Consider the following 25409-nt stretch of genomic DNA (forward strand, 5'->3'; position numbering starts at 1 on the left):
AGTCAGCCTGGGAGGAGCAACACCACATGTGACTGGGGTGCCAGGGGCCGCCGGGAGCCGAGGCCTGCGCCTGAGGCTGGCGAGCGACTTACCCCGCGACTTCATGCCGATGAAGCGGTTCTCCACGATGTCGATGCGGCCCACACCGTGCTTGCCCCTGTGGGGAGAACCAGCCACTCGGGGTCACAGGCAGGGCGTCAGGCACCAGCTCGGGATCCAAGACTCAGAGGACATGTGAGCCAGGCCCTCTGGTCCAGCCACCCATTGGACAGATGGGGAAACTGAGGCCCAAGGAGGGAAGGGCTATCCTAGGACACACAGCGAGTTCAACGTGCAACTTCCTTTATCTCTGTCCTGGGCCTCACGTGGCACCCAGCCCTATCCACCGCTCATCTTTCCTTCTACCCTGGTCTCAGATCCAGTAGAGAGCTCGGAAGTTCTGGACCGTCCCTAGGGGGCAGTAGACCCCTGGGGTTGTTACCTTCCAAGGCTGAGGGCCACCAGGATTCTCCCACGGAACCAGAGGACCCCATGGCTCTGGGGCCGTGCCGAGGCTGACTGCGGGACACTGGCCTGTCCTCCCTGGCCCCTCGGCCTCAGGCTGGGACCATCAGCCCCCCCCACAGTGGTCCAGGCTGGTGCTTGCCCAACATGGTGGCTTCCCAGGAGGCCGGGCAGGGCTGCGGGCACTCACGCGACTTCATTCAGGTACAGGAAGAGCTCCAAGGCCGTGCTGTGGGTGGTGCCGTCCCTGACGTTGGTCACCTTCACAGGGACCCCTAGGGCAGGAGGAGAGGGCAGTGGGCCCGTGGCTGGAGCTCAGCGGAGGAGCCTGTGCCTGCTACCCCGCCCCTTCCCTCCACCCGAAACGCCTTAAATGGATGTGACAGATATGGACTCCAAATGACTCCTTGAAAAGCCCTGTGCAGGTTGAGGCCTGCTGGGGAGAGAGAAGGGGAGAGAAAGCCCCCCAGAATGAAAGGGAAAATGCAATAAAAACCTCTCCCCCACCCTTCCCATTCTCTTTGCTCCTTTTGCATTTAGGGGCTGTGAAATTGGAACCAGGCCCTGAACTAATTGAATTTCACGCTCCACCATTGTCTTACGAGGCAGTAACCGGGAGTACCTTCTGTCCCACCAGTTACGGGGCGGGGGGAGCGCCTGGCTGAGGTGCGGCTGAGCTCACACACACACACGCACACACGCACACAAACACGCACGCACGCACACACACGGCCCCCGGCCACGTCTGTCAGGCGGACCCCCAAGCCCCAACCCTGTACCCCAGACCCGCACACAGCCATCTGATTGATGGGGGTGAAATGATGCCCGCACCAGCAGGCAAGGTGCTGGAGGCGTCTGCATTCTGAGAAGTTGGGTCTGGGGTGGCAGGAGGGTAGCAGGGAGGCAGCCGCTCGGGGAGGGAAGGGCCGAGTCAGGGGGGGTGGCTGGAGGGGGGCAGTGTGTGGGTTTGGGGTTGACTCTGAATAGCAAGGGGCGCTTTCTCGAGCGGTGTGAAATGAGCAATAAATGTATTAGAGGACTAACAAGAGAGCTGTAACAGTGACAAAGAAAAGCTGTTCAAAGTTGGCGGCTAATCCCCCACCCATCTGCCCAGCTCATTACCATGTGGCCGGCCATCGGGTGCCAATCAGGCCTCAATAGCGGCTTTCGAGTCTTTATTAGCCGGGCGCCGCCTGGAGGGGCTGCGCTCAGGGGCTGTCAGCCTCACCATTCTTAACCCCCATTTCCAGGGGTTTTATAACTTGGTTGTAAATTGCTATTAAATGTAAGTCTGCCCAATAATGAACCTTAAGCCCCTCTCGCCACCCCCCGCCTCTCCCCTCTCCCTTTCTCTCCCTCCGGGTCCTATTATGGCCCTCGCGGGGCCTTGGATGGGGCCTGCCCCAGAGAGGAGCGGACATTGTTGGTGCTGCTGCCGGAGAAAGCCTCTTAGCCTTTAAAATAGTTAATAATTAGATTAAAACTTCAAATAAATTAACTAGAGAGTGAATGGGGAGTAGCCGCGGAGGGTTCCTCCCGTCTACTTTTTTCTTTTTTTTCCAGACAGTCCCCAGATCATTAAAATGGATCACGTTTCTTCTCGGGCTCAGCGCCTGTGTTCAGGACCCTATGCTGCCTCCTGCCCACCCTCACCGCCCTCCCAGTTTTCCGGGGGACCTGGGGTGGGGCGTGCAGCCTGGGTTCATCTCACCGTCTTCTCAGAGATGATGCCCGAAGAGGCCCCACGCCAGCACAGCCCTGGGGCAGAGAGAGTGGGCCTAAGCTGGACTTAGTGCTCCAGCTACCTTTAGGGACCTTAGACTAAGGGCCTTTTGGTCCCCAGGGGGCATGAAATTCAAGGGTTTGAACTGACAGCGGCAGGGCGGGGTGCGGGGGGAGCGATGAAAATGCCCTATGACTTGGTCAGGCTCTTGGGAAAGGCCGGGAGGAGGCAGTTTACTAAAGTGCCAACAGGCTTTTTTCCCAGGGCCTCACTTCATACCCCGTGCTCGGCACCTGCGAGCATCCTTTCTGTGGCCCATTTTACAGGCGAGTGAGCCTGACGCCCAGAAAGGTGAAGCTGGTTGTCAAGGTCACACTGGCAGGTGAGAGCAGGGGATCTATCCGGGCCCCTGCTTGCCCCTCCCCATCCTCCGTCTCCGAGGTGCCTTGGGAAAGGCCTCTCTGCAGAGCCCCCTCCCTCTGCTCCCTCCCTGCAGCTACCTGGTGCACAGAAGGGCCAGCCTCCCTGCCTGGGCTTGGGATGCCCTCACGCCCCCTCTTGGTTCCTCCGTCTCTGCCTCTCCGATTTCTGCAGCCTCCTGGAAAAGTCCTCTCCTTGGACACTCTGAGCCCTCACCTTGAACCTGGTCCTGCTCCTTCCATTACCCAGCATGCCTTTCTTTCCCTCCATCTTTCAGGGCAAGGGGGTTGTCCCTGGTGCCAGGCTCAAGGCTAGGCACTCAGTTCAGGCCAGCAAACACTTCTTGATGGTAGCAGACAAGATGAGGAGATCAGGACACAAGCAAGAGTGGCAGCAGCTTTGAACCCAGGATGGGGGGTAGGGAGACGCATCAAGCAGCTAACTCAGGATTAGCTATGGGGTCAGAGGGCCGGAGGCTGGCTCTGTAAGACTCATAACTGGCTGAGCACCTCTGTGGTGCAGGGCCCTGCGCTGGATACACCTCGTCCAGATCTTATTCTATACCATGAAAACACGAGGCAGTGGATACTCTTTTATCCCCAGTTTACAGATGAGGAAACTGAGGCCAGGAAAGTGGAGTGACTTCCCCAAAGGGCCAAAGCAGTCGGCAAGTGGTTGCTCAGGGGCTAGAATGCTCCCTCCAGACCTGGTGCCCACGAACTGATGGACACCAGCAGAGGGTGCTTCTTCCCAAGCCTGGAGGCTTCCACAGATCACGCCATCTGGGGAGGCGGCAGTGGGGAACATTTGAAGCCCCAGCCTGGACCCTGGCTTCCAGGAACACAGGAGGGATGCAGAGGACTCGTGCCCAGGCTCCCGGGCAAAGAGGGGAAAAGAGCCAGGGCCCCAGGAGTCCACGCCTTGGAGTCCCGACAGGCGGGCACCTACCTTTCTTGAACTCGATCTCAAGGATGTCTGGGCTGTTGGGGGCTTTGGCCGGGTCCTGGGTCTTTGTGTAGAGGCCTGGAGGCGCTTGGTTCTGACAAAAGACAGAAAGAGGTTGGAGGGCGGTGTACCAGAGCCAAACCGTGCCATGCCGGCCCCTGGACACCCTGCCTGCAGCCCCCTGCGCCCCTCTCCAGAGCCAGGGCGCTGCTGGCGCTTGCCATCGGCTGGCCAGTCCGGCGGGCCTCCCAGCCCCCCACCCGGAGCCAGCCCCGCTTGCCAGGGGCCTGGGAAACAAAGGGCTCAAGAAATCAGACAATTTTTCCCCTCAACTTGATCTCATCTTTTTCTTTGACGCCCCCGCAGCTGGAGGTAGAATAGCGGGAGGAGCCAGTCAGGCAGGAAAAGCGTGACTTCGGGGGAGCGAGGCGCTAGGCGGGCTTCCCGGGAGCGGCTCAGGCGCACACGCTCTCCCCGGCACCGGGAATTGGGGTTTATTCTGCAGTGACCGCAAAGCTAATGACTGCGCGTGACCCCAGCAGGTGCTCTGGCGAGCAGAGCCGTCCCCGGGGTCCCCGAGGTTAATACTCACAGGGAGAAAAGAGAAGAGCAAAGCAAAAACCCATTTGAAAACACATCAACCTTTATGTATATTTTTTTCTTGGGCGTGTTGGAAAACGGGCCTCTCCCTCGTCTTGATGAAGCAGCGGAGGGGCCACGGGCTGCCTGGAACTCTCCAAGTCCCTCCTGCCTCCCGCTCCCGAGGCCCTGACCGGCCCCCCACCCCCCACCCCCGCCCCCAGGCTGTGGCTTGGACACTTGCCACGGTGGGGGCCGGGGGCCCTTTGGGCCTGACTGCTCAAGTCCGTCCCAGGGGGCAGGCCAGGGCCCAGCACTGTTATCCACCTGCGGACATCCTGGGAAGTGCAGTCCCTTAAATCTTGCCTTTCAAAACCCTGCAAACATTCCCATGCCACTTTGCAACTGCAGCTTCCTTTGAGTTCTCTGCAGCCCCATTTGGTAAGAAGGTCAAGTACTGTTACCCCACCTATGGAGGAAGAACTAGAGGCGGAGGGGGACTGTAGGTGCAACCCTGTATGCTGTGTGGAGGTGGGGGGCCACATGGCCCAGGGCAGGAAGCCCACGAGGCCCTCAACAATGATGTGTTGGGTTTCAGAGTGGTGGAAAATACCCCCAAAGCCAGGAGTCGAGACCTCAGGCTATGGGGTCTTGGGCAAGTTGCTTCACCCGTTCGAGCCTCGGTTTTCTCATCTGTAAAATGGGGGGAAATGATACCTGCCTTTGACTGCCTTACAATTTAAATGTATAGACAACTTTTATATTTTTTTACTGGACATGAAAATCACCCAAGAAGATGCCAGAGAGGGCCTGGTGCGCTGTAACCTGCCCTGGCGACAGGACTGCTGGGACAGCCTCCTGGTGATGCCACCCTCCGAGAAGAGCTGCTCCAGGAGAGGTGGGGCCGCCAGGAGTTCCTCAGATCCCTCATCTGCGGTCACTTTGCCTGCTGGTTCTATGTCAGGGTGTGATCAACCATCCCGCTTCCCATACCCTGAGAAACCCCCCAGTCCTGGGCGAACAGGGACAGGTGATCCTTCTAGCTTTACTTCTGAGCCCAGATGGGTCTGGTGATGAAGCCCTCACACCTCCAAAGGGCTGTGTGGCTTGAGGCCAGCTGCATCCCTTCATCTGTTTCCATTTGTGGGGCAGGAACAAGAACCCAGAACGGACCTCCAAGACAGACCCAAGGAGGAGGAGGGTCCTTAGGGACCTCCAGCCTGATGCCTCCATGGACCAGTTGGAAAACTAAAGGCAAAGAAGCCGCTTGTCCAGATCATACCACCCCACCCCGTCGGCGTGGGACTCAGCCCCGAGGACCCCAGAGTCCCATCCTGTGCTCTTTCCATCACCCCATGCTGTTTCCCAGCCGCTCCGCCAAGAAACAGCACCAGGGATGTGGCCAGAGACAGCTCGGGCATCAGGCCGGTTTCAGAGCAATGCCCAGCTCCCCAGGCCCTACCGGGTCCTGCCGACCTCCGCATTCGTTGGGAACAGACGGGCCCGAGGGCCATCCTTGGCCATAAGGCAAAGTGAAACAGGGCTTGGGACCTCCGGGTGACCAACAGGACTCCAGAGCTCCTTTCCCACCTGCCCGGGGCTCCTCACTGGCTGTCCAGCCCAGCCTGAACTCAAAGCAGGTACCAGCGCTGAGAGCCCGGGCGCCTCCACCTGAGGCCGCCTCCCCCACACCTCCACCTGTTCTGCGCCTGCCGGCCCATCAGTTCCCAAACACTTGACGGAGCCACGAACAGGATGAGAATGTCTGCACTGGAAGGAGAGAGGAGGTGGGAAGCCCTCGAGGGACCAGCAACCCAGCTCTCTGCAGTGGGAAGTAGGAGCTTCTGACACCCTGACGGCACCGATTAAATAAAATAACTAAATAGAAATAAAGAGACATTGGCTTTGCATTCCAAGGTGGCGCACGCCTGCCTCCTTTTTACTCTCCCTCCTAAAAGCCCAGTTCAAATGACAAATAGTTTGTTGCTGAGTATCAATAACATCTATTTATCCATCCCAGCGGGAGGGCTCACTTCCAATGTCATCTTGGGGGGGGTGTGTTGGGGGAGGGAAGACAGTGAAGAAAAAAAAGAGAGAGAGAGAGTGGGAGGGGGGATGGGGAGAGGGCGAAAGAAAGCATGAAACAGGGCCGAGAAGGAGAAATTGAAAGCAAATGGCCCATGAACTAAACCATGATGTACAGGCATGATCGATGCTGCAAATGGTTTATTCATCCATCAGATATGGCGGGCCGGCAACTGAATGCACTCTTTCACTGTGGGCTGTATGAAGTTAAAGCAAGTAAATTTCTATCTTTCTTCGCATTAGCTGCCTCATTGCCCTTCAATCAGCCCTCATGGAGGCAGAAAATGGCTCTGCCATCTGCCTTCGAACCCTCCCCTCAGCAGGTCTCGGGCTTTTTCTGGAGAGGGGGAGGGGGCACCGGTTCCCTGAAGCTCTGTCTCCCCAGCACCTTCCAAGGGGCCTGGGGCTGCCCGGGGTACAGCGTTCCTCCACCGTGGAGAGTAGTGCCCCCGGGCGCCTAGCGGCTTCCCCCTCATTCCTGGGATCTACTGGTGGCAATGGGAGGACAACAGGCTCCCCTGGCCCGCACCCTGCAGCGGAGCCGCCTGGGAAAGCAGGGCCACAGGGGCCAGACCCTGGGTCCCTCTGCCTGGCCCTACACTTCTCAGTGGGAATGTTGTCTCCCCCTCGACTCACACGCAGCCCAGCATTTCCTCCCTGATGAGAGGGGTCCTTAGGGAACCTTGGCTCCTTCCTCCCCAAATAATCTTAGCTGGCTTGAGGAGGGAGGGCAGGACCCCTGGCTCCATGATTGAGGCCTTGCCCTGTGCTAGGAACAGGCCAAGTGCTTTCGATGCCCCAGGAGAGAGGTGTTGTGATTGACCACTGTTTGCATAAAGAGTCAGAGGTTCAGAGAGGTTGGGTAACTTGCCCAAGGTTGCACAGCAATAGAAGCAGAGTCAGGATTCAGACCCAGATTTCAGATCTCTGGGAGCCAAGCACTAACTTTCCCACCTTGACTGGGTGGTAGAATCCTGAAAAATGCACTCTTTATCACTTACTTACCCATCCACTACCCTCATTTCTAATGAGGGGAGGGGACCTGCACTGCCCGGCACTGCCTGAGAGGCGATTTCCCCTCTGGCCTTGGCTCTGCTCCCCCAGTCCTGAGGTGAGAGTGCCACAGGCCGCTACAGAAGCGGTAGGATGGTTGCCCAGCGGGCCTGGAGCCTGGGGACACCCACCTGCAAGCTGGCTGCCTGCCGTGCTCAGCCCCCTCCGCCCCCCCCCCCCCACGGCACTGGCTGACTGCCTAATTAGGGGTGGCTGGCCCGAGTGCCCTGGGGTCGGCAGAGCATGAACTGGAAAAGCCCGGGGCCGGCAGGCAGCCCCCAGGGGACAAAGGCGCAGGCTCTCCTGAGCAACGCGGCTGTGCTGAGCTGGGTGCGGAAGGGAGGTGCGGGTCGCTGGGGAACCACAGAGGCCGGAGGGCCACTCCTGCGATGGGGCGACACGGCCACCAGGCCTGCTCCCTTGCTGAGCAGCTGGTGCCCTGGGGCGAGTCACTTCCCTGGGCCTCAAGTTTCCTCACCCACGAAACCAGGAGGCTCAGAGGCAGCAGCGGAGGAAAGTGAGCGGGGAAAATGCCAATGCCAGGCCTGGTTCCAGAAACGGTCACTGGTACGCGTTATATTATTGCCAACTCCGACCAAGAGGCCTGGTGCCTGTGGGGAGCCACCCGGGGCCAGGCAGGGCTCCAGCTCACCCCACCTCCCCCAAAGCACCCAGCCTCCTCCACTCCAGCTGGTCTTCCCAGACCCCCCAGGCCCGGCCTCCCAGCACACTTCTCCCCTAACATCAGACGAGCACCCCACCCCCAAAGCAGCCGCCCGCGGGGGGTGGTGTGGGGGGTGGTGGCTTCAGGGACAAAGAGACTTTTCTCTTCCCAGGGTAGATCTCCTCCATCTCCCACGGCGGGCAGGGGGAGATACAAAGGAAAACCCCCCAGGGAGAGAAATCCTAAACTTCAAACACGGCCGAGGCCCAGCCTCGGAGGCTGGGGACAGGGGCATCAGGGCGGCCTGACGCAGGCGGGCACAGGCCCAGACGAATGGGTCCTGAGGCTCTGATCTGTGCCACCTCCCCCGATGGCAGCAGCGGCCTGAGAGGGCACAGGCTGGGCCCTCCCACAAGTGTCTCATCTGCCTAATTGCTTCTTTATTGTCTCACAATCACGCTCTGGCTCTATGCTGCCCTGAAATATTTCCTTCTCCTATTCATCCCAACAGCAATTAGAAAAAGAGCACCAGAGAAGGGGGTGGATCTTAAAACGCAGGGTGGAGTGGCCAGGCGGCTGGGCGCCCGGTGGGGAGGGTCGGGGAACACAGGCCGGACTCGGCCCCAGCCCCACGCCCGGCCCCCCGTGAAATTTCAAATTAGGCTACAAACACACCAGACAGTGTCGGCACAGGGCAGCCACCGCTAGACAGCCGGCTTGGGGAAATGGGGAATTACCTTGGGGTTCTCCAGGATTCCAGCCTCGTAGCTGTAGGGGAGAAGAAAGATGGGGGTCAGTGGAGAGGGGCAGAGGGACACAGCCTTGACACCCCTACCCCCAACGTAAGTCCGGTCTGTCCTTTTATCTCTGCCAAAGCAACCGCTACCAAGCCCGCCTGGAACTTTCTGGGCCACCGCAGTTGGCCGTGGGAGCTGCAGGCTACAAGCGAGGGCCTGGGACACTTCCCTCAGTCTTCAGGGCGCCAGATCCAGGGGGCCTTCTCAGAGGGTTGTTCCCAGATGCTGTTCCCTCTGCTTTCGATGCCCTTCCCGGAGCCCCGGCCGGTCCCTCCTCATCCTTAAGGTTCTAACCTCAAATGCCACTTGCTCAGAGAAGCCCTCCCTGACACCCCAGCCGAGGCCAGGTACCCTTTATCTACGGCTGGCACTCAGCAGAGCTGCAGCGAGAGCTGGGAATGAGGTGGCCTGTCCTCCTCGAGGCCCCCGGGCTCCGTAAGGGCAGGGACCGCATGTCGTGTGGGCCACCACTACAACCCGGCCCGACGCAGACAGGCGCCCACTGACGCTAAGCAGAGTAGTGGACAGGTGGGCGACGTCTTACCTGATGTGCATCAGATTCTCGTCCATGCTCCACGGGTTCTTGGGGGTGACTGGGACGGGAATTCCATGTCGCTGCAGGTAAGAGGCAACACCGCGTTGGCGTGAGGCAGCTTGAAGTAGACACAAGGGTCAGGCCCAGCTGCCTTGGTTTTCTTTCAAGGTCAGAGACATCCCCAACCTCTGGCTCCCATGCAGGCAAGGCCCTGGACGCACCCCTGGTTTCCTTCCCCTCCCCCAGGCTGCTCAGGGAGGGAGTGAGGGCCCATTTCCAGACATGCCCAGGCAGAAACTATAAGACCCTGTGTCTGAGATGCTGTGGAGTGGATGCTGGCCTTGGAGGTTTCTTCCAGAAGATTCTGAGTCTATACTTCAAGTGCCCCCCGAAGCACTTAAGAGTGTGCCAGGCAGTGTGCCGAGGGTCTCCCAGCACCACCGGCTGAGCCCCACCGTGGCCCTCTGAGCCGGGAGCTGGAATGGACCCAACTTCCAATGTGGATCTCATCTGCACCCAGAGGTGCTTAACATTCACCCAAGGAAGCGAGAGGCGCCCACGAGAGCTGCTCGCTCAGGACACTTGTTTACGGGGCATGGCCGGGCGCTTCCCAGGGCCGCTTCTCCCCACTGCCCAGCAGTCACCACACACATCACTCTGCAGCCCTGAACAGGAAGAGCCCCCCTCCTCCCTGTTGGTTCTGATTATGTTTTGCTTCGAAAAGTTATCCCTCCGGAGACCCTGGGCCTGAAAGGCTGTTGGTGACACTTGGAAGGTCTTTTGCATTAAAGATGCGGCTGGCTTCCTGAGCTGCCCCGTGCCGCCCTGGCTGACACCTGGTTGGACCCAGCACGTGCATTACATCCTGCTTTCCTCTCCTGGGCTTACCGGGCACAAAAGCGGAGTGGCCCAGCCGGGCCCCCTTTAAGTCAGCGAGATCGTCCGCTCCGCCTCCCAGGCCCCCTTTCAGCATCTCGCCCCCTGGGTGGGTCCCCCAACCTGGCCAGCTCAGGGTCCCACAGCCTCCACCAGCATCGCCCCGTCTCCCTTAATGGGGCTCTGCCCAGGCTCAGCTCACGCCCACAACTAAGATTCTAGAGGCTTCCTCCAGGGAGCCGCTGTTTCCGTCATCAGAACCTTAAAATTTCAAAATGAATTAGGTTATCCCCTCTTGATTTTTGTCAAGCTTTACCCAGAGGCTCCTTTTAAAAGAAACAGCCCACACCCACCCTAAAATCTGCGTACTCTTCAATGCAAACCACGTGGGCAAGTGGAGCACCTCACTTAGAGGCCGATCAACGTCAGAGGCTCCTTGTGCCCCACGAAGCTGCCCAGGGTCAAATCCACACGCTTGCCCTGTGCCGTCTCCAGGTAGAGTGGCCAGGTGTGGGGACCAGGACCCTGTGCCAGATGGGCTGAAATCCCGTCAGAGAGGACTCCCCGGGCTGGGGGCTGAGAAAACCAGCAGGCGGGTTCCCTGGAGCCTTTCTTCTGGGGGGTGGTTTGGAAACACTCTTGCCTTTCCTCTTTCCCACTGGGGCTCCATCCGAGCGAACGGGAGGTAAGGGGCGGAGGAGGGAGGAACAGGATGGGCAGCCCTTCCTCAGCAGTGAGATATATACAAATGCCAGACATAGTCCCTCAACCAAAGAGATTTGTTTCCCCTCCCCTCTCCATCCTGAACTCCCCGCCAACACACACACACTGAAAATTCTGGATGCAATTGAGAACAGAAAACAAAACCATCTTCAGCATGTACACAGGAGACTGCCCTGCTTTCCAGCCCCCGACCTTGCACACTGGCTCTAAAAGAATTATGGTGACAGTGATAAGGATGGGGTGATTCTAAGTGTTTTTCCCTTGGACGATGGATTTGCGGGGAGGTGGAAAGCGATGCTAATGCTTGTTTCCGATGAGTCTCCTAACAGCACCTTGTGGCCTTGACGACTTAGGAATCCTGAAAGCAGGGCTTTTCAAAGCCCCATTGATTTCCGTCTCAGCTGAAGCAGCTGCCTGGCTCTGAATTTTGGACAGAGTCTGCTTGCTGCTCTGTCATTCTGGTCACTCCCCGGGTGCAGGGACACTGCCTCCGTCCTGGAATGTGGTCAGATTGCCGAGAGCTCAATTCTGATCCCAGCCTCCGAGGGAGGGTCGGTGGCCGGAGACACGGACTCATCTCTCCGGGGCAAACTTTCCTGTTTAAAAGCTTATTTGAGACAGTAGCTGGGCCAAGGGGCTTCTCCCCAATATCTGGGAAGGAGGGACAACAATACCGCCGAAATTCATCTTTTCTGGAAAAACCAGGGGCCGCTTTTGTTTGGGAGCTACGGAAATGAAGGGCAGCGTATGGGTCAGGCCTCTTGAACCACAACTGCAGGCGTAAGAATGTAGACGGGCGGGGGTCTCCATGCATCGCTCTTAAAGATAAAACGTGCTTCGTGTTCTGTATCAAGGAGACCAAGGAGGGGAAAAAAGCCTGTAACCTTGTTCTCTTAATAGCTCTGCTATTTGAAAATTTGTTTGGCAACATATGGGCTTGCACTTGTAAACTCCCCTTTTAATAATAAAACAACAGATGGTAGAGGAGATCTTTCCTCCGAGCTCTCCAGGTCTTAATGGGATGCTGGCTCTCCAGGTCTTAATGGGATGCTGGCGGTAGGGGCAGGGCTGCGTCCCCGCCGCGTCCCCTACCACGCGGCCCCTTGGCCGCGGCAGGAGCTGACAGCCAGCCCTGGTGACTGCTGTTTAAAACCCCGAGCAATTTTCTGGTGTGTGCATGGGGTTGCTTTCCCCTGTCTGACTGATTGAGGCTGTTTGTCAGGGGCTGCCATTGAGTCACTAAAAAGAAAGGTACCCTGGGGAGTGGCTACGGATCCTGATGCAAAACTTCTAACATGGTTTACTGCAACTTGTACTTCAAAAGCGCTGGTGCGACAGAAGTCTTTGTCCGCCTCTGCCCCTCGGAGCGCCTACCTGTCCCTGGGAAAGCACTGGGGACAATTAGGTAACGGAGGGGCACACAACAGCCGGGCCCACACCCCCCATCCGCCCATCCCCTGAGCGACACACACTGCAGAGGTGGCAGTTGGAACAGGAAGCAGAGGGGGCCCATCGCCCTCCTGCTCGGCGGACTGGGGGCTCCCTTGGGAGATGCCCCTGGCAGTGACCACACCTCAGCGGAGCCGGCCCAGGGAACAGGTGTAACGGGGAGGAGGGCAGCTCCCAGCCCCGTGCCTCTGGCCCAGACAACCCCCTTGGAGGGCTGTGCCTGGAGGGCACTGGGCCAGGGCCGGGGTGATGGTGGGGTCTGGCCATACCTTCGCGTACTCCATCAGATCGTTGCGGCCCTGGAACCGGTTGTAGAACTCGGGCATCCTCCAAGGAGCAATGACCTGGACATGGGGCAAGGAGTCAGGCCCGGGCAGCCTCTCCTGGCTTTAAGCTGCAGAGCTGGCCGCTCTGGTAAGGGGCCTGAGGCTCCACTGGGCACCTGGGTGGGGGCTCTGTGTACCCCACGGGATGTGGGCAGGGGAATGACACGGCCTGCCGTCCTAGAGGGTGGCTTTGGAGAGGCCCGAGCTCTGTGGCAGAATGGCTGTGTGGCCCCAGGTGGAACCCTGCCCCTCTGGGCTTCAGTCTCTCCAACTGAGACTTTGAACTAGATAGGCCTCAAGTTTCCTAATGGCAGCCCTGTCCAGAGGGCCAGGGCCCCGCACCCCTGGTGACTAAGGAGGGGTTCACGTTGCTGCAGCTACACCGCCTGGCTCTGCTGCGGCGCAGTGAGGCCCATGCGACCTGCAACGTCCCCTGGCCCACCCCTCTTACTCCCCTCCCTTCCCCCTCCCCCGGGGCTGCTCTGGCTGCGGAAAGGAGGGGAGCTGGACCGAGTTCATCCCACCAGCCTGGGGGGTCGGGGACAAGTCCCCAGCAAAATCTCCCACTGAGCCGTGGAGCCAGCCAGGCCCCTGCCTCTGCCGACAGCAGCCTAATGGGGGTGGGGGTGTCATCTAGACGGACAAGCCGGTGTGATTCCCGGGTTGGGAAGCTGATGAGAGTGGCGTGAGTGGGGTCCCCCAGGCCTGGAATGAGCAATGCCTGGGCGCGGAGCTCCCTCTGGCCTCATCCTAGCTCCCGGAGACCAGCCCGGGGCCCTGTCCCCAGCCCCATCCCACCAATGGCCTTGGCCTCTGCAGAAAAAGACCGAGAAACCGGACACCCTGGCCCCCCAAGCTGCTGGGGGAACAGAGAATGGGGGTCGGGGAAGGGCCTCACGCCCACCCGCCTACAGCATCAACAGGCAGCTACCTTCCGGGGGGCTTCTCTGCCGCCTGGTGTTTGGGGTCAAAACAGATCATTAGAGTTCATTACCGCTCACCTCCAGGCCACTCTCACCCCCCAAGCAGCTGCTGGCTGGTTAAAGGAACAGAGAAAGAGGTTCCACTTAAAAGAAAAAAAATGAAACCACTGAGGGACCCTTGTGGGCTTGGGAGGGGCCCGTTTTCTGTAGCTTTCGCCCGAAGTGGGCTCAAAGGAGCTGGACCCACGCCTGCCTGTGCCGTCCAAAATGGTACCCGGGCGCCACGTGTGACCACCACGGCCCGAATCGTGGCCGGTCCCAGCTAAGTGCAGAGCACACAGTGGGTCTCAAAGGGTTAGTACCAAAAGAATGTAAAACATCTCAGTAATTTTTTTACCTCGATAACATGCTGAACGGTACCACTTGGGATACACAGGGTTCAATAAACCATAGTAAAATGATGTCACCTGTTGCTTTTTATCTTGATTGTTTTCTTTTTTTTTACGTGGCCACTAGAAAAACCGCGGTCACCCTTGGGCCTTGTGTTTGTGGCATTTAGTGTGTTTCCATGGCTCGGCCTCGCGCCCTGGATGCCCAGGGGCCTGATCCTACTGACTCCCATCCCAGGAGAGAATCCAAGACCCCGGGGGTCACGGCTCAGGCAGCCGGGACAGGGAGGGCCTTAGCTGGGTGGCCCCCACTGGGGCTGAGAGGGCTGTGATCAGCCCAGATATTGGCCAACTGTGTCTCAGAATGGTTCCAATCTGCACCCGGGAAGCCAGACCCGGCTTTGCGAGGACCCTGGCGGATGGGCAGCCTCATCTTTCCCTCCAGTGCCTGACCCGCCCAGGCACCTGGGCAGTGTCTCGGGAAGGACAAATGGTCAGGGACAGAGTGTTGTCACCCTGCAGTTGGCGTGAGTGAAGGGAGCTCTCCATGGGAAAGAAGGGCGCCACCCACCACAAGGTCCCTGTCTGGAGAACCTCCCAGAACCCCATGCTCCACACCCCCAGGGGCCTCAGCCCCCAGCGCCCACCCTCTAGGGGGAGGAGCAACATCTTACCTTAATCTCGGGGGCCAGTGAGTAGCAGGTGAGCTCAAACCGGATCTGGTCGTTCCCCTGAAACGTGGAACGGGACGGTCAGGAGCCACAGAACAGGGACCAGTTGCGGGGGGCGGGGCCGGGGGCGGGGGCAATGCCGCATGACCTTCAGCGATGCACCCGAGAGCCACTCAGGGCGGACCCCCTGGGTGGCTCCCTTCTCCGCATGTGCTCACCTCCAACCTCACTATCTTCTGAGGTGGGTCCTACGAGCCTGTTTGAAAGATGAAGACTGGGCGTTCCTGGAGAGGGCTTTCTGCTCTGGACTTGAACCAGGGCTCCCCAAGTACAGAGCTGAGCTGTGCGGGCACTCAAGTGTGCAGGACGTGTGTCTATGTGTCCGCAAGATGCCCACGTGCCCCTTGTGTGCTGAGCTGTGATGGTCGTGACCTTGTGTGCACTGGTGTGTGAGGGGGCGTGCACACGGGTCATCACGTGTGTCTGCACTTCAGGGGGTGCACACACATGCAGGGCTGGAGGCCTGTCCCCGCCGAGACTCCAGGCAGCCCCCGAGCTGCCCACACGTCAGCCTCTTCCCGAGGGCCTCCCACCTGCCTGGCCCCGCCTGCCCCACTCCCACGGTTCCACAGTGCTTTGTCCAGAAAACCGGGAGTCCTGTCTCCTCTGGGAGCCTCAGTTTCCCTGTCTACACAGTGGCTGGCTGGGGTAGGGGTAGATCCAGGTGACCACCAAGGGCTCCTCTGCACAGAGAGGGAAACAGGCCCAGAGGTGGAAGGGACAAGTCCAAGGGCACAGAGCCAAGCCCGGGCACTGGGCCCCCACAGCCCCCACCAGCCTTGGGCAGGCGGCCCTGCCTCCCTGTGCCCGCGTCCTGTCCTCAGAGACAATGGCTGCCAGCCACCCGCCCGCTTCCCATCAGCTCGGCAGCCTGGAGGGAGGCTTAAGCGCTGCGGAAATATCAGAGGGACCTCTCGCCTACTGTGAAAACTGCACGGGCGCAGCGAGGCAGCAGCGGGAATAACATGTTATTTTCCAGAGCCTTGTCAGGCGACGCGGAAATACAGGTTTCAGCTCCTCTGCTCGGAGCCAGGGGCTAAGGGGCCAAGGCCGCTCCTCTCTTGGTGTCTCCCGGGGCCACAGGCTGTGCGGGACCAGCCACCCCACTCACCCTCCATCCCATCCCTTCAGTGAGCGCCTACCATGCCCTGGCTGCCACACGGGAGAGCCACCTGGCACCAGTGGGATTTTTAACCCTGTTTTACAGATGAGGCAATTCAGCCTCAGAGAGGTGGAGTCACTTGCCCAGGGACACACAGCCAGCAGGCACCACTCCCATCCTAATAGCTCACAGTCAGGTAACGGGTCTGAGCTCCACGCATAACTCATTGAACCCTTACGGCAGCCCCTGAGGTGGGTTCTATTATTATCCCCATCTCACGGATGGGGAAACCGAGGCACAGGCTGTAAGACTTGCCCGAGGGCCAGTGACCAGCACAGTTCCTGGAGCAATGGTGTCTACAATACAAAGCAGACTTATTTTAGATTCGTAAAGCATATGGTCCAGTGTTGCATATCCTGGTGATTTTTTTTCTCCAGGGCTTCAAGTTTCCCCTAGCACAATGGCAGCCTGTGCCTCCTTGGACGGGCATGCCGGGCTGGGGTCTGCCCATCAGGATCGCCATGGGGACACCCATCTGTTCCTGAGCCAGAGACCCTCGCAGAAGCCAAACAGGCTCCCCAGGTTCAAACTCTGTCCCAGACAAGAGCCGAGGCCTGTCCAGTCCTTCCCTCCCTGACCCCAGGAGCCCCAGCTCCAGGGTGGCCCTGGCAGGCTCCCCGGGGGCCGGGGAGGAGGTGCAGCAGGTCCCACGTGCTGATATACACGTGTGAGTGCAGGTGCCGCGCCCTCGGGGACTGCACGGGGCTCCCATCTGCTCCTGGCCTCACCATACAGATGGCGTCATTTCCCAACCCCTGCCGCCACACCCCTTCCCGAGCCTCAGGCTCCTATTTCCAGGCCCGTCTTCCAAAACTGGGGGGAGGAAGGGGGCCCTCGAAGGGCCATCCCAGCTTCTGGGCAGCTCTCTGGTGGGGAGGATGCAGGGTCCCCGAGGATGTGTGAAGGGGTGGACCCCCGCTCTCTCTGCACCAGGTGCCACCTGGGCTGGGCCCCGGGTGAGAAGCTGCCTCTGGCCTCCAGGCCTTTGCACAAGCTGCTCCTGCGGCCTGGGATGCCCTTCCTCCTGTCTCAGCATCACCGTCACCCCCTGCTGGCTCAGGGCTCCCAAGTCCCCTGTATGGGTGTCCCAGTGTGTGGAGGACAGCCAGGGATGGGTAGGTATTCAGTGGGGCGTTCAGTGAGCCAATGCATGAAGGCGACATCGGCGGGGCTGGAACAAGGGCCCGGAGGCCCTGGGTCTCTCCATCGCCCGACTCGGGAGCCACAAGCTGGGAGAGGCCGGGGGCTCAGGACGGTCCCTGCTAGAATCTCCCCATCTAGGGAAGCCCCCCTGCAGTCTGCTTACACCCAGCTCTTTCTCTTCACTGCGAACCCCTTGCAGAAAGTTTGGCCGAGTGTCCTACCCAGATCTGCCTCTGGGTGCCAGCCTCCTGCAGGCCACACTCACTCACTCTGGACACCCATCTCCTGACGTGTAAAGTCACTGACGCGCCCCCCCCAGCCCCTCCCCCCGAGTCAAGCAGACCACCGGCCCCTGCAGGTAGCTGGCCCCTCCCTCCCCCCCCCCCCCCGCCTCAAGCCTGGCATCCCTCTGGACCCCAGTCCAGGCCCTCCAGTTTCTCCTCACTCATACCCCCCTCTTCTAGGAGACTGTCTGCAGAGGCTGTTGGGGGCTTCCCCAGGTCCTATTAAATAAGGGGAAACTGAGGCACAGGAGTACGCCTTGCCCATCGACCCACAGAAGAGATGGGAGATTTCGGGGTGGGGGGCACCGGGCCCCACCATCCGCTGTGGCCTTCCCGCTGCTGGTCTTGGAGACCCCCAGTGCTGTTTCAAGTCGGACTGTCCCTCTTGCGGACACTGAGCATGAACTGCAGGGACGTCCCCGAATCTCAAGAGGCTACGGAACTGCCGCAGAGGGTGTTCTTCTCAGAACCGAAGCCCCACAGAACCAGACTGGGAAACGGGACCCTGGGTGGCCAGGGCCTCCTCCAGCCGCTTCCCTGCAGGGTCAGCCTCGGGAGGACTCAAACCCAAACCTCTGGTGCCCTCTTGTGGCCAAACGGAGCAGCGCACACAGCCGCTGGCAGCTATTCCCACCTGCATGTGAGCTAGTCTAGTGCGAGGTGGGGGTTGGGGGGCGGTCTCTCCCTGGACCCCAAGAGCCTCCCAGGCCAGAGGCAGACCCACCACACACACATTCACTCCACTAGCCCTGAAAGCCACCCTTCCTCAGTCCTGATGGTACTTCTGGGGGGAACTTCTCCAGGCAGGAGCCCTTCCATAATCCTCACTTCCTGGCCTCAGCTTGAATACCTGCTGGAACAGGGAGCTCACTGCCCGGCTGATTTCAGCACAGACAGGTGAGATGTCTCAGAGGTTCGTTCTGCACTGATGCTTGTTCTCAAAGCCCCAGCACAGGTCTGATGATGGTGCGAGCAGAGCACTTCCCTCTCTGAGTGTTTACGATGTACCAGGTCTCTGCTGAGCTCTTTATTGGCACGATCCTACTTCCTACTCACAGCTCCCCACTGCCCCATGAGCGGGTTCTATTTTATCCCCATTTTATAGATGAGGAAACTGAGACTCATGGGGTGAAGTCACACAGTGTGAAAGCAGGGGAGCCAGGATCTGAACCCAGCTGTACTGGCCCCAAAGTCCCAAGTCCTGAACCTCTGGCTTCCTCTGTACTCTCTCCTACCGCCGGAGTGGAAGGCGGTATGCAGGTCTCTGCCCAAACGGCCCGGTCCACCCACTGCTCCGCCTATGATTCCCACCACCCCGCTCAAAATGTGCTCACGACTAGGGTGTTAGTGAAAACTAGGGCCACGCTCACCAGTCCGCTTCTTTTACAGGAGCCCATAGTTTCCGTCCAGAACACTCCCCTACACACCATGGGGGGGGGGAGGGCCACTGGCCACCCCTGTCCAACCTGGGGGTTTGAAGCCAAACCCCGCAGCATGGCCCCGGCCCAGATCTGGCCCTGCTGCTTCTCCCAAGGTTACAGCTCCCACAACGTGTTCAGGACCCTCGTCTCCAGGCTTTTCCTCAGGCTGTTCCCTCCGCCTGGCACTCTCTTCCTGTACCCATTCCTCCTCCCTCAGGGCCGTGCTCTGCACGACAGCCTTCCCTCGGCCTTTGCCTGCTGCCCCCTCGGCTCCCCTTGGCCCCCCTGGCACTGACCCTACTGCCACCCTCTCCTGCATCTATTCTCTCCCTCGCTAGGACACAGGTCCCCTGAGGGCAGGAAAAAGGGCCCGCGAAGTTCAACACTGTTCCGGTGTCCAGCACGCACTCAGCGCTGTACAGACGCCAGTACAAGCTGGCTGACCAAGCGCCAAGCAAATGAGTGAGCTTCCAAAGACACCACTACCACCTGGTGGGGCGACTGTTTGCAAGGCCACCCCCAAATCACACCTCCTCCGTCACAGTCTGAGCCGTGAGCGTCCCTACATCACACTGAGCCAGGGCCTGCTCCCCCACTCCCGACTGCCTCGACCAGCCTTGCAGGGGGCGGGCCTGGGTCAGGTCAGGACATGCATGCTGAGAGGTAGGCCCCCTGCCCCCCAACCTGGAGCAAGCTGTTGGCGGCGTGTCCGCTAACTGCGAGCTCATGACTCCAGAGTAACACTGTCTACAGTCACCTACATTGTTAGGAATCTTGTTTCTTGAGCCCTGCCACCTGCGGGACGGGGGCTGAGGGCTTTCCTGCCTTCTATCCCCAGGGTCATCCTTCAGTCTGCACTCCTGCACACAAGGGCCAGAAGTAGCGGGTGTGTTATCAGTTGAACTGTGTCTCCCACAAAAGATAAGTGGAAGCTCTAACCGCCCCCCCCAATACTTCAGAATGTGACCTTATTTGGAGATAGAGCCTTTACAGAAGTAATCAAGTTAAGATGAGGTCATTAGGGCAGGCCCTAATCCAGTATGACCGGTATCCTGATAAAAAGGAGAAATTTGGACATACAACCAGACACGTGCTGAGGGCAGGCAATGTGAAGATGCCCCGAGGAGACGGCCACGTGAAGATGTAGGCCTGGAGTGATGCACCCACAAGCCAAGGACACCTGAGCTACCCGAAGCCAGGGGAGAGCCCGGAAGCGGCCCTTCCCTAGCATCTTCAGGGGGAGCATGGCAGCCAACACCTTGATTTTGGACTTCTGACACCTCCAGAACCGTGAGAGGATCCGTTCCTGGTGTTTATGCCGCCCAGTCTGTGGTGCTGTTGCCCCGGGAAACTAAGACAAGGCCTCATCCCCATATTGCAAGTGAAGAAGCTGAGGCTCAGGAAGGGCAAGGGCCTCGCCCAAGGCCACACAGCTGGGATTCAAGCCCTTTGCTACCTCGTGGTCTCTGACCCTGCCCACTGCGTTAAACGGAGACTCCCACAGTGACCTTGGTCCCTGAACCTCAGCAGCAAATTTGCAAAACGGGGTGACACTGCTCAAACCACATGTGGAACAGGCACACGGGACTCACACACTCGGGGTACAGGGCAGAGCCGTCCCTAACTCGCTACTAAAAACATTCCTCTTATTCAGACTGGACGGGCCAGTCTGTCCTCTGCATACCTGACTGTGCTGGGGGAGAACCTACAACTGCTTGAGGACTGTCCGTTGCCTGGCTGCCTGTGTGCCCCTCGCAGGCCCCCTGCCTCCTTCTCCGTCCCCAGCCGTCCATCCTGGTCTCACCTTTCCTGTGGCGCCGTGTGACACGTACTTGGCTCCCTCCTTCTGGGCGATCTCCACCTGTTTGCGGGCAATGCAGGGCCTGGCGAGAGAGGTACCCAGGAGGTAGCGGTCCTCATACAGCGCGCTGGACTGGATGGCGGGCCAGACAAACTCCTCCACAAACTCCTTGCTGACGTCCTCGATGAACACCTATGGGGAGAGGAGCCCATGAGAGCGAGCCTTGGCAGGGACAGGATGCAGTCAGAAAGCAGAGTCCCAGGGGCCTCAAGTGGCCTGCATCTAAGGCAGACGCTGTTAATGGATCCCCGGGCGAGCTGTACCTCCACTTTTCCTTCTGCATCTGTAGTAGACATCATAAATCAATCCAGCATACAGTGCGGATACTCTCCCTCCTGCACTCATGGCAGACATTACTAATCGATCCTGATACACCATCCAGGCGAAACTGGATGTGGTCCTTAAATCCCTCCCAACATAGCATTCTGGGCCTGAGATGAAACAAGATCTAAATCTAAGATCTAAATCTAGATGTAATCCACAAAAGCCAGGGATTATTTTGTCCCACGGGTGGCAGCTGGCAATATCTGGAGATATTTTTGGTTGTCATAACTGATGGGTTGTGGGGGTCATTCTGGCCTCTAGTGGGTAAAGGCCAGTGATGTTGCTAAACATCCTACAATGCACAGGACAGCCAGGCACATGTCAATAGTGTCGAGGTTGAGAAACCCTGATCTAGAGGAATTCTCAAAATGTAAACCCCCTAGAGTTCCCCAGACCCTTTCAGGGAGACTGAAAACATTTTTTATGATACTCAGTTGATATTTGCCTTTTTCACTCTGTTGACATTCACATTGAATATGCAGAAGTGATGATGGGGGAAGGGGCTGGCACCTTAGCACAAATCAGGGCAGAGGCACCACACTCCTCAGACATGGTGCTCCTCACGCCTTGCTCTCACAGTGCAAATTTCTCTTAAGAGTGGTCTTGAAAATGCAGTAAACAATGATTGACTTTTGTTATATCTCGACTCGAGTACAAAATGTGAAATATACACGAAGCATATCTGCTGCATTCACAAGTGAGTTAGCTCAACTAGCCCCTTTTCTCATAGAACATCGTTCTTGAACAAAGGACCGACGGACAAAACAGGGTCAGTGCAGACTTGGGTTTTTGGCCAACATTTTCATAAGAATGAAGTGACCCTATCACTTCAAGAAAAACTGAATTTGTTGCCAAGCTTTCCAGTAAGAGTTAGAATTATGGAAAACTTGTATCTGACACCGTGAACTTGACAGCTTCCTAATACTTCTGATGTGAGTTTTATTGCGTTTTAGTGTGCTTGGCAGATATCGCGTTTCTTTTGCACTGTTAGCCTATGTGAGCAGGGACCACGCTGGCCACGTTCACCTTATGGGCCTGCTCACCACATGGTTAGATGCTCAATCGATGCACTGATTCTGTTGAATGGATGGAAGGATGGGTGGATGGACAGAGAGCTAGGAGGGATGGACAGGCAGATGGATGAGGGATGGATGAGTGAGTGGATGTGTGAATGAACAGCAAGATAAAAGAGGGATGGGCAGGTGGATGGATGGATGAGGAAAAGACAGATGGATGGGGAGGTGGGCTGGGGAGGTGACTGGGTAGAAGAGTGGCTGGGGGAGACCAGAAGATGATGCCCTTTGCACACCGAAAGCAGAAGGGATTGACCTTATACTCCTGGAAGCAAGAGGACCAGTTGGAAGGCGTGGGGGAGACAAGGAGCTTTGGGACAGGACCCCCCACAGCTGCCCCCACCAGGTCAAATCCCGTTTCCAGCCCCAAACCCTGCCTCCCGCGTGGTACCTTTCTAGCCCCAAGCTTCAGCGCCTTCTTCCGGGCTTCCTCAAAGTCTTCCTTCTGGCCTACGTTGGCCTGATGAGCAGAAGCAGAGAGGACCCATTAACGCAGGGGAAGAAAGAAGAGCTGAGAAGAATGTCCCCCCCGGCCCCTCCCCTACCCTGGGGTGAGCCGTGGGCAAGTGTGTTTCACACACAACAGCCCTCAGATGGCGGTGGTTTCGACTGGATCGCTGAGGTCAAAGTAGGAAGGAGAAAGGGCGCAAACCAGGGTCTGGAGAAGCTGTAACACTCTCCAGAGCTAATACTTGGTTGAAGCACGGACCGAGCCTGGCCCCGTGCACCCAGGCTGCTAGGTTGCAACATTTGCTGTCACTGCCTTGAAGGTCTAAGGCTTCCCTTGAACCCGTCTAACTCTTCCCCCAATTCCCCCAAAGTCAGTACAAAGGTTGGAGAGTCAGCAGCTGCCCGACTCTCAGCTCACTTCCCCAGCCAAGTGCAGCAACGTGACTGTCCCAGGGTGCCTGAGCCGGCTCGAGGCTGAGGCCTGGGCTACGGGCACCCAGCTGTCCCCCTGCTGGAGCGCAGCCTCTGGTTCCGACATCCCCATCTAGACACGGGCATTTTTTTTTTTTTGCTGGCTGCACTCTGGCCTCCTGCCTAGACGCTGGCCCTGGCTTCTGCTCAACAGACTCTGGAATCTTCCCAGAGTCCAGCTGCAGGTGCTTTTCTGAGGTCACTCAGCTTTTAAATCTGCCCGGGGTGGGGGGAGCCCGGGATCTGGACGGCCCACCGCTGCTGCTGAGGACAGGGTGCGCACACCCCAGGCCCTCTGCATCCGCTCAAAGCCCTGGCTCTCTCTCAGCAGCGAGCCAGGCGCTTCCCCTGCCCCACCTGAGGGACACAGGGTCAGCACTGTTACAGATGGTAGATTGACTTCAACTGCAAACAAACGGTTCTTGACAACAGCTGGACTTTTCCTGTCCAGGGTGCCACCCTCACTTCCTCTGCAAAGAGAACCTTCTCTCCTGGGACCTCTTTCCACAGGGATGGGTGAGAGCACATCACGTCACCTGCTCACTGTAGGGACACAGCCATACTGACGAATGCATGGTGGGCAGGGACTCAGGCCACTCAATGGGAGTCCCCCCTGGCCCTTCTGTCAGAGCCTCTGCAGGAAGCTCTCCTTGCTCTGGGAAAACTTGGGTATGATGATGTGGGCCTTGCCTGCCCCGTGGAGAGGCCAAAAATGAAGCCAAGCAGAGATGGAGGCAGATCTGGATGAGCACCTGGATCCAGCCTTGCCTGAAGCCGTTATACTCCTGGCCTTCTCAGTTACATGAAGAACTGTATTATTTTGGTTTTCTTTTTTATTTTTGGTTTTGTTTGGCTTAAACTGGGTTTCTAGAATTTGCACAGTCATATGGAGAAAGATTCAGAGGTTATGTCCAGGTTTCTCAGAAGTTGAGCTGGTTTAATTAGGGATGTCTGCTACGGATCCTGGATGGGGGATGGCATCATACATAACCTATGGCCCGTGACCTATTTGCTATGCCAGAATTAGATGATCTCCAAGGGCTCGTCTAGTTTAGCCAGTGTAGCCTCCTACACTCTTTGCTGAATTATTGAGGGCTTTGGGAAAGGGGAAGATTGTATGCCTTCTCAGGGCCTTCACCAGATCCAAGCCCTTGGTCCCTCTCCAGGCAGGCTGGCCCAGCAGCTCTGCCACGCTCACTCCTGTGCCCCCTGTCCAGTTACTCGCGTGGAGACTCAGCCTCCTCCGTGATCTGGGGGGCATCTCAGACCTGGGGGACTTCCAAGGTGTTCACTCGACAGATGCAGAGAAAGAGGCAGTAAACGAGAAGCATTTTCCTACGGTTCAGGACAGGCTTAGAGATGGGGAGCTGGGTTTGGATGAGTGACAGTGGGCAGGTGGGCAAGCTGGATGGACAGCAGGGCCGACAGTAGAAAGACACACATGCCAGGCGCCCCCTCACCAGGTAGGCAATGACGTCATAGCCCTGCTCCTTCAGCCACACGAGGATGCAGGAGGTGTCCAGGCCCCCGCTGTAGGCCAGAACCACGGAGCCTTTGCCGGACATCTCGTCTGGAGGGAGGACACGAGGAAGAATGTGAGTGACCCAGAGCCAGCCCCGCCCCCTCCTCGTCTGCCAGCCCCTCCCAACAGCTCCCTTCTGGCCTGTCCCCCCGCCCCGACCTCGGCCTTGGGCAGTCTTATTCCCTGGACAGGCCGCCACCGTGAGGTGTGAAACAGGATGTTCGTCTGACATCAGGACCAGCTGAGGAGCTGCTCCTTCCTGCAGCCTCACGCCTTCCACCCCCGACACCCTCTCAGGGGACCCACACACACCACACTGGGGCCTGGCAGGTGGAGGCATGTCTTAGAGCCAGTTCCCCACCAGCTAGAGAAGACGACGGGGTCAAGGTCAAGACGCAAAGGGGTGCACAGCGTCAGGAGACTTGGGAGAGGCCGTGGCCCTGAGGCCCGGGCAGCCCACACATCTCTAGTCAGAACTGCTCCTTGCTAGGCTGGGCCAGTGCGAGTGAGGCATGGCCCTGGGGGACTCGTATAGATCACCCTGCACCCGGACTATGACCGCATGAGGTAGGAGCTGTCACGCATGTTGGGGCAGCAGAGACTGGGGCTCAGAGAGGTCAGTGGCCAGCTCGAGGTCACAGAGCACGTGTCTGTGTCTGGCTCCAGAACCTGGGTTCTTCCCAGCATGCAGGGCTGCTTCCCAGCTCCACAGGGAATAGGATGCCCCCCTGGACCTCTCCCACCTGGGCCCCAGTGAACCTTCACACAATGGGACTTTAGGCTCTTTTTAGAAGCAAGTACCTGAGAGGGGAAACACGAGAGACCCCAAACACCTCAATGAACCCAGCTCCAAAATGATTAGTTGGGAGGAGCTCAGAGACCAACTTCCCCATGTGCAGAGGGGGAAACTGAGGCCCAGAGGAGGAAGGTAACCAGGACGTACAGATGGTAGATCTGTCCTTCTGCAGCAGGACAG

The 25409-nt window shown here is 58.4% G+C and overlaps 1 protein-coding gene across 1 annotated transcript in view; it reads right to left on the reverse strand.

Moving 5' to 3' along the window:
- ASS1 (argininosuccinate synthase 1) overlaps positions 1-25409 on the reverse strand; it is a 50733-nt gene that overhangs the window by 18916 nt on the left and 6408 nt on the right. Inside the window, exons 2-11 of the mRNA XM_030838558.3 lie at positions 24372-24481; positions 22382-22450; positions 20537-20725; positions 14666-14722; positions 12623-12697; positions 9315-9385; positions 8711-8741; positions 3596-3686; positions 695-779; positions 93-157 (exon numbers count right to left, since the gene is read on the reverse strand). Coding sequence (XP_030694418.1) covers positions 93-157; positions 695-779; positions 3596-3686; positions 8711-8741; positions 9315-9385; positions 12623-12697; positions 14666-14722; positions 20537-20725; positions 22382-22450; positions 24372-24476 — 838 coding nt within the window. The 5' untranslated portion in view covers positions 24477-24481. The remainder of the gene's footprint in view (positions 1-92; positions 158-694; positions 780-3595; positions 3687-8710; positions 8742-9314; positions 9386-12622; positions 12698-14665; positions 14723-20536; positions 20726-22381; positions 22451-24371; positions 24482-25409) is intronic.

This window comes from Globicephala melas, chromosome 6 (genome assembly GCF_963455315.2).
Source record: "Globicephala melas chromosome 6, mGloMel1.2, whole genome shotgun sequence".
NCBI lineage: Eukaryota > Metazoa > Chordata > Mammalia > Artiodactyla > Delphinidae > Globicephala > Globicephala melas.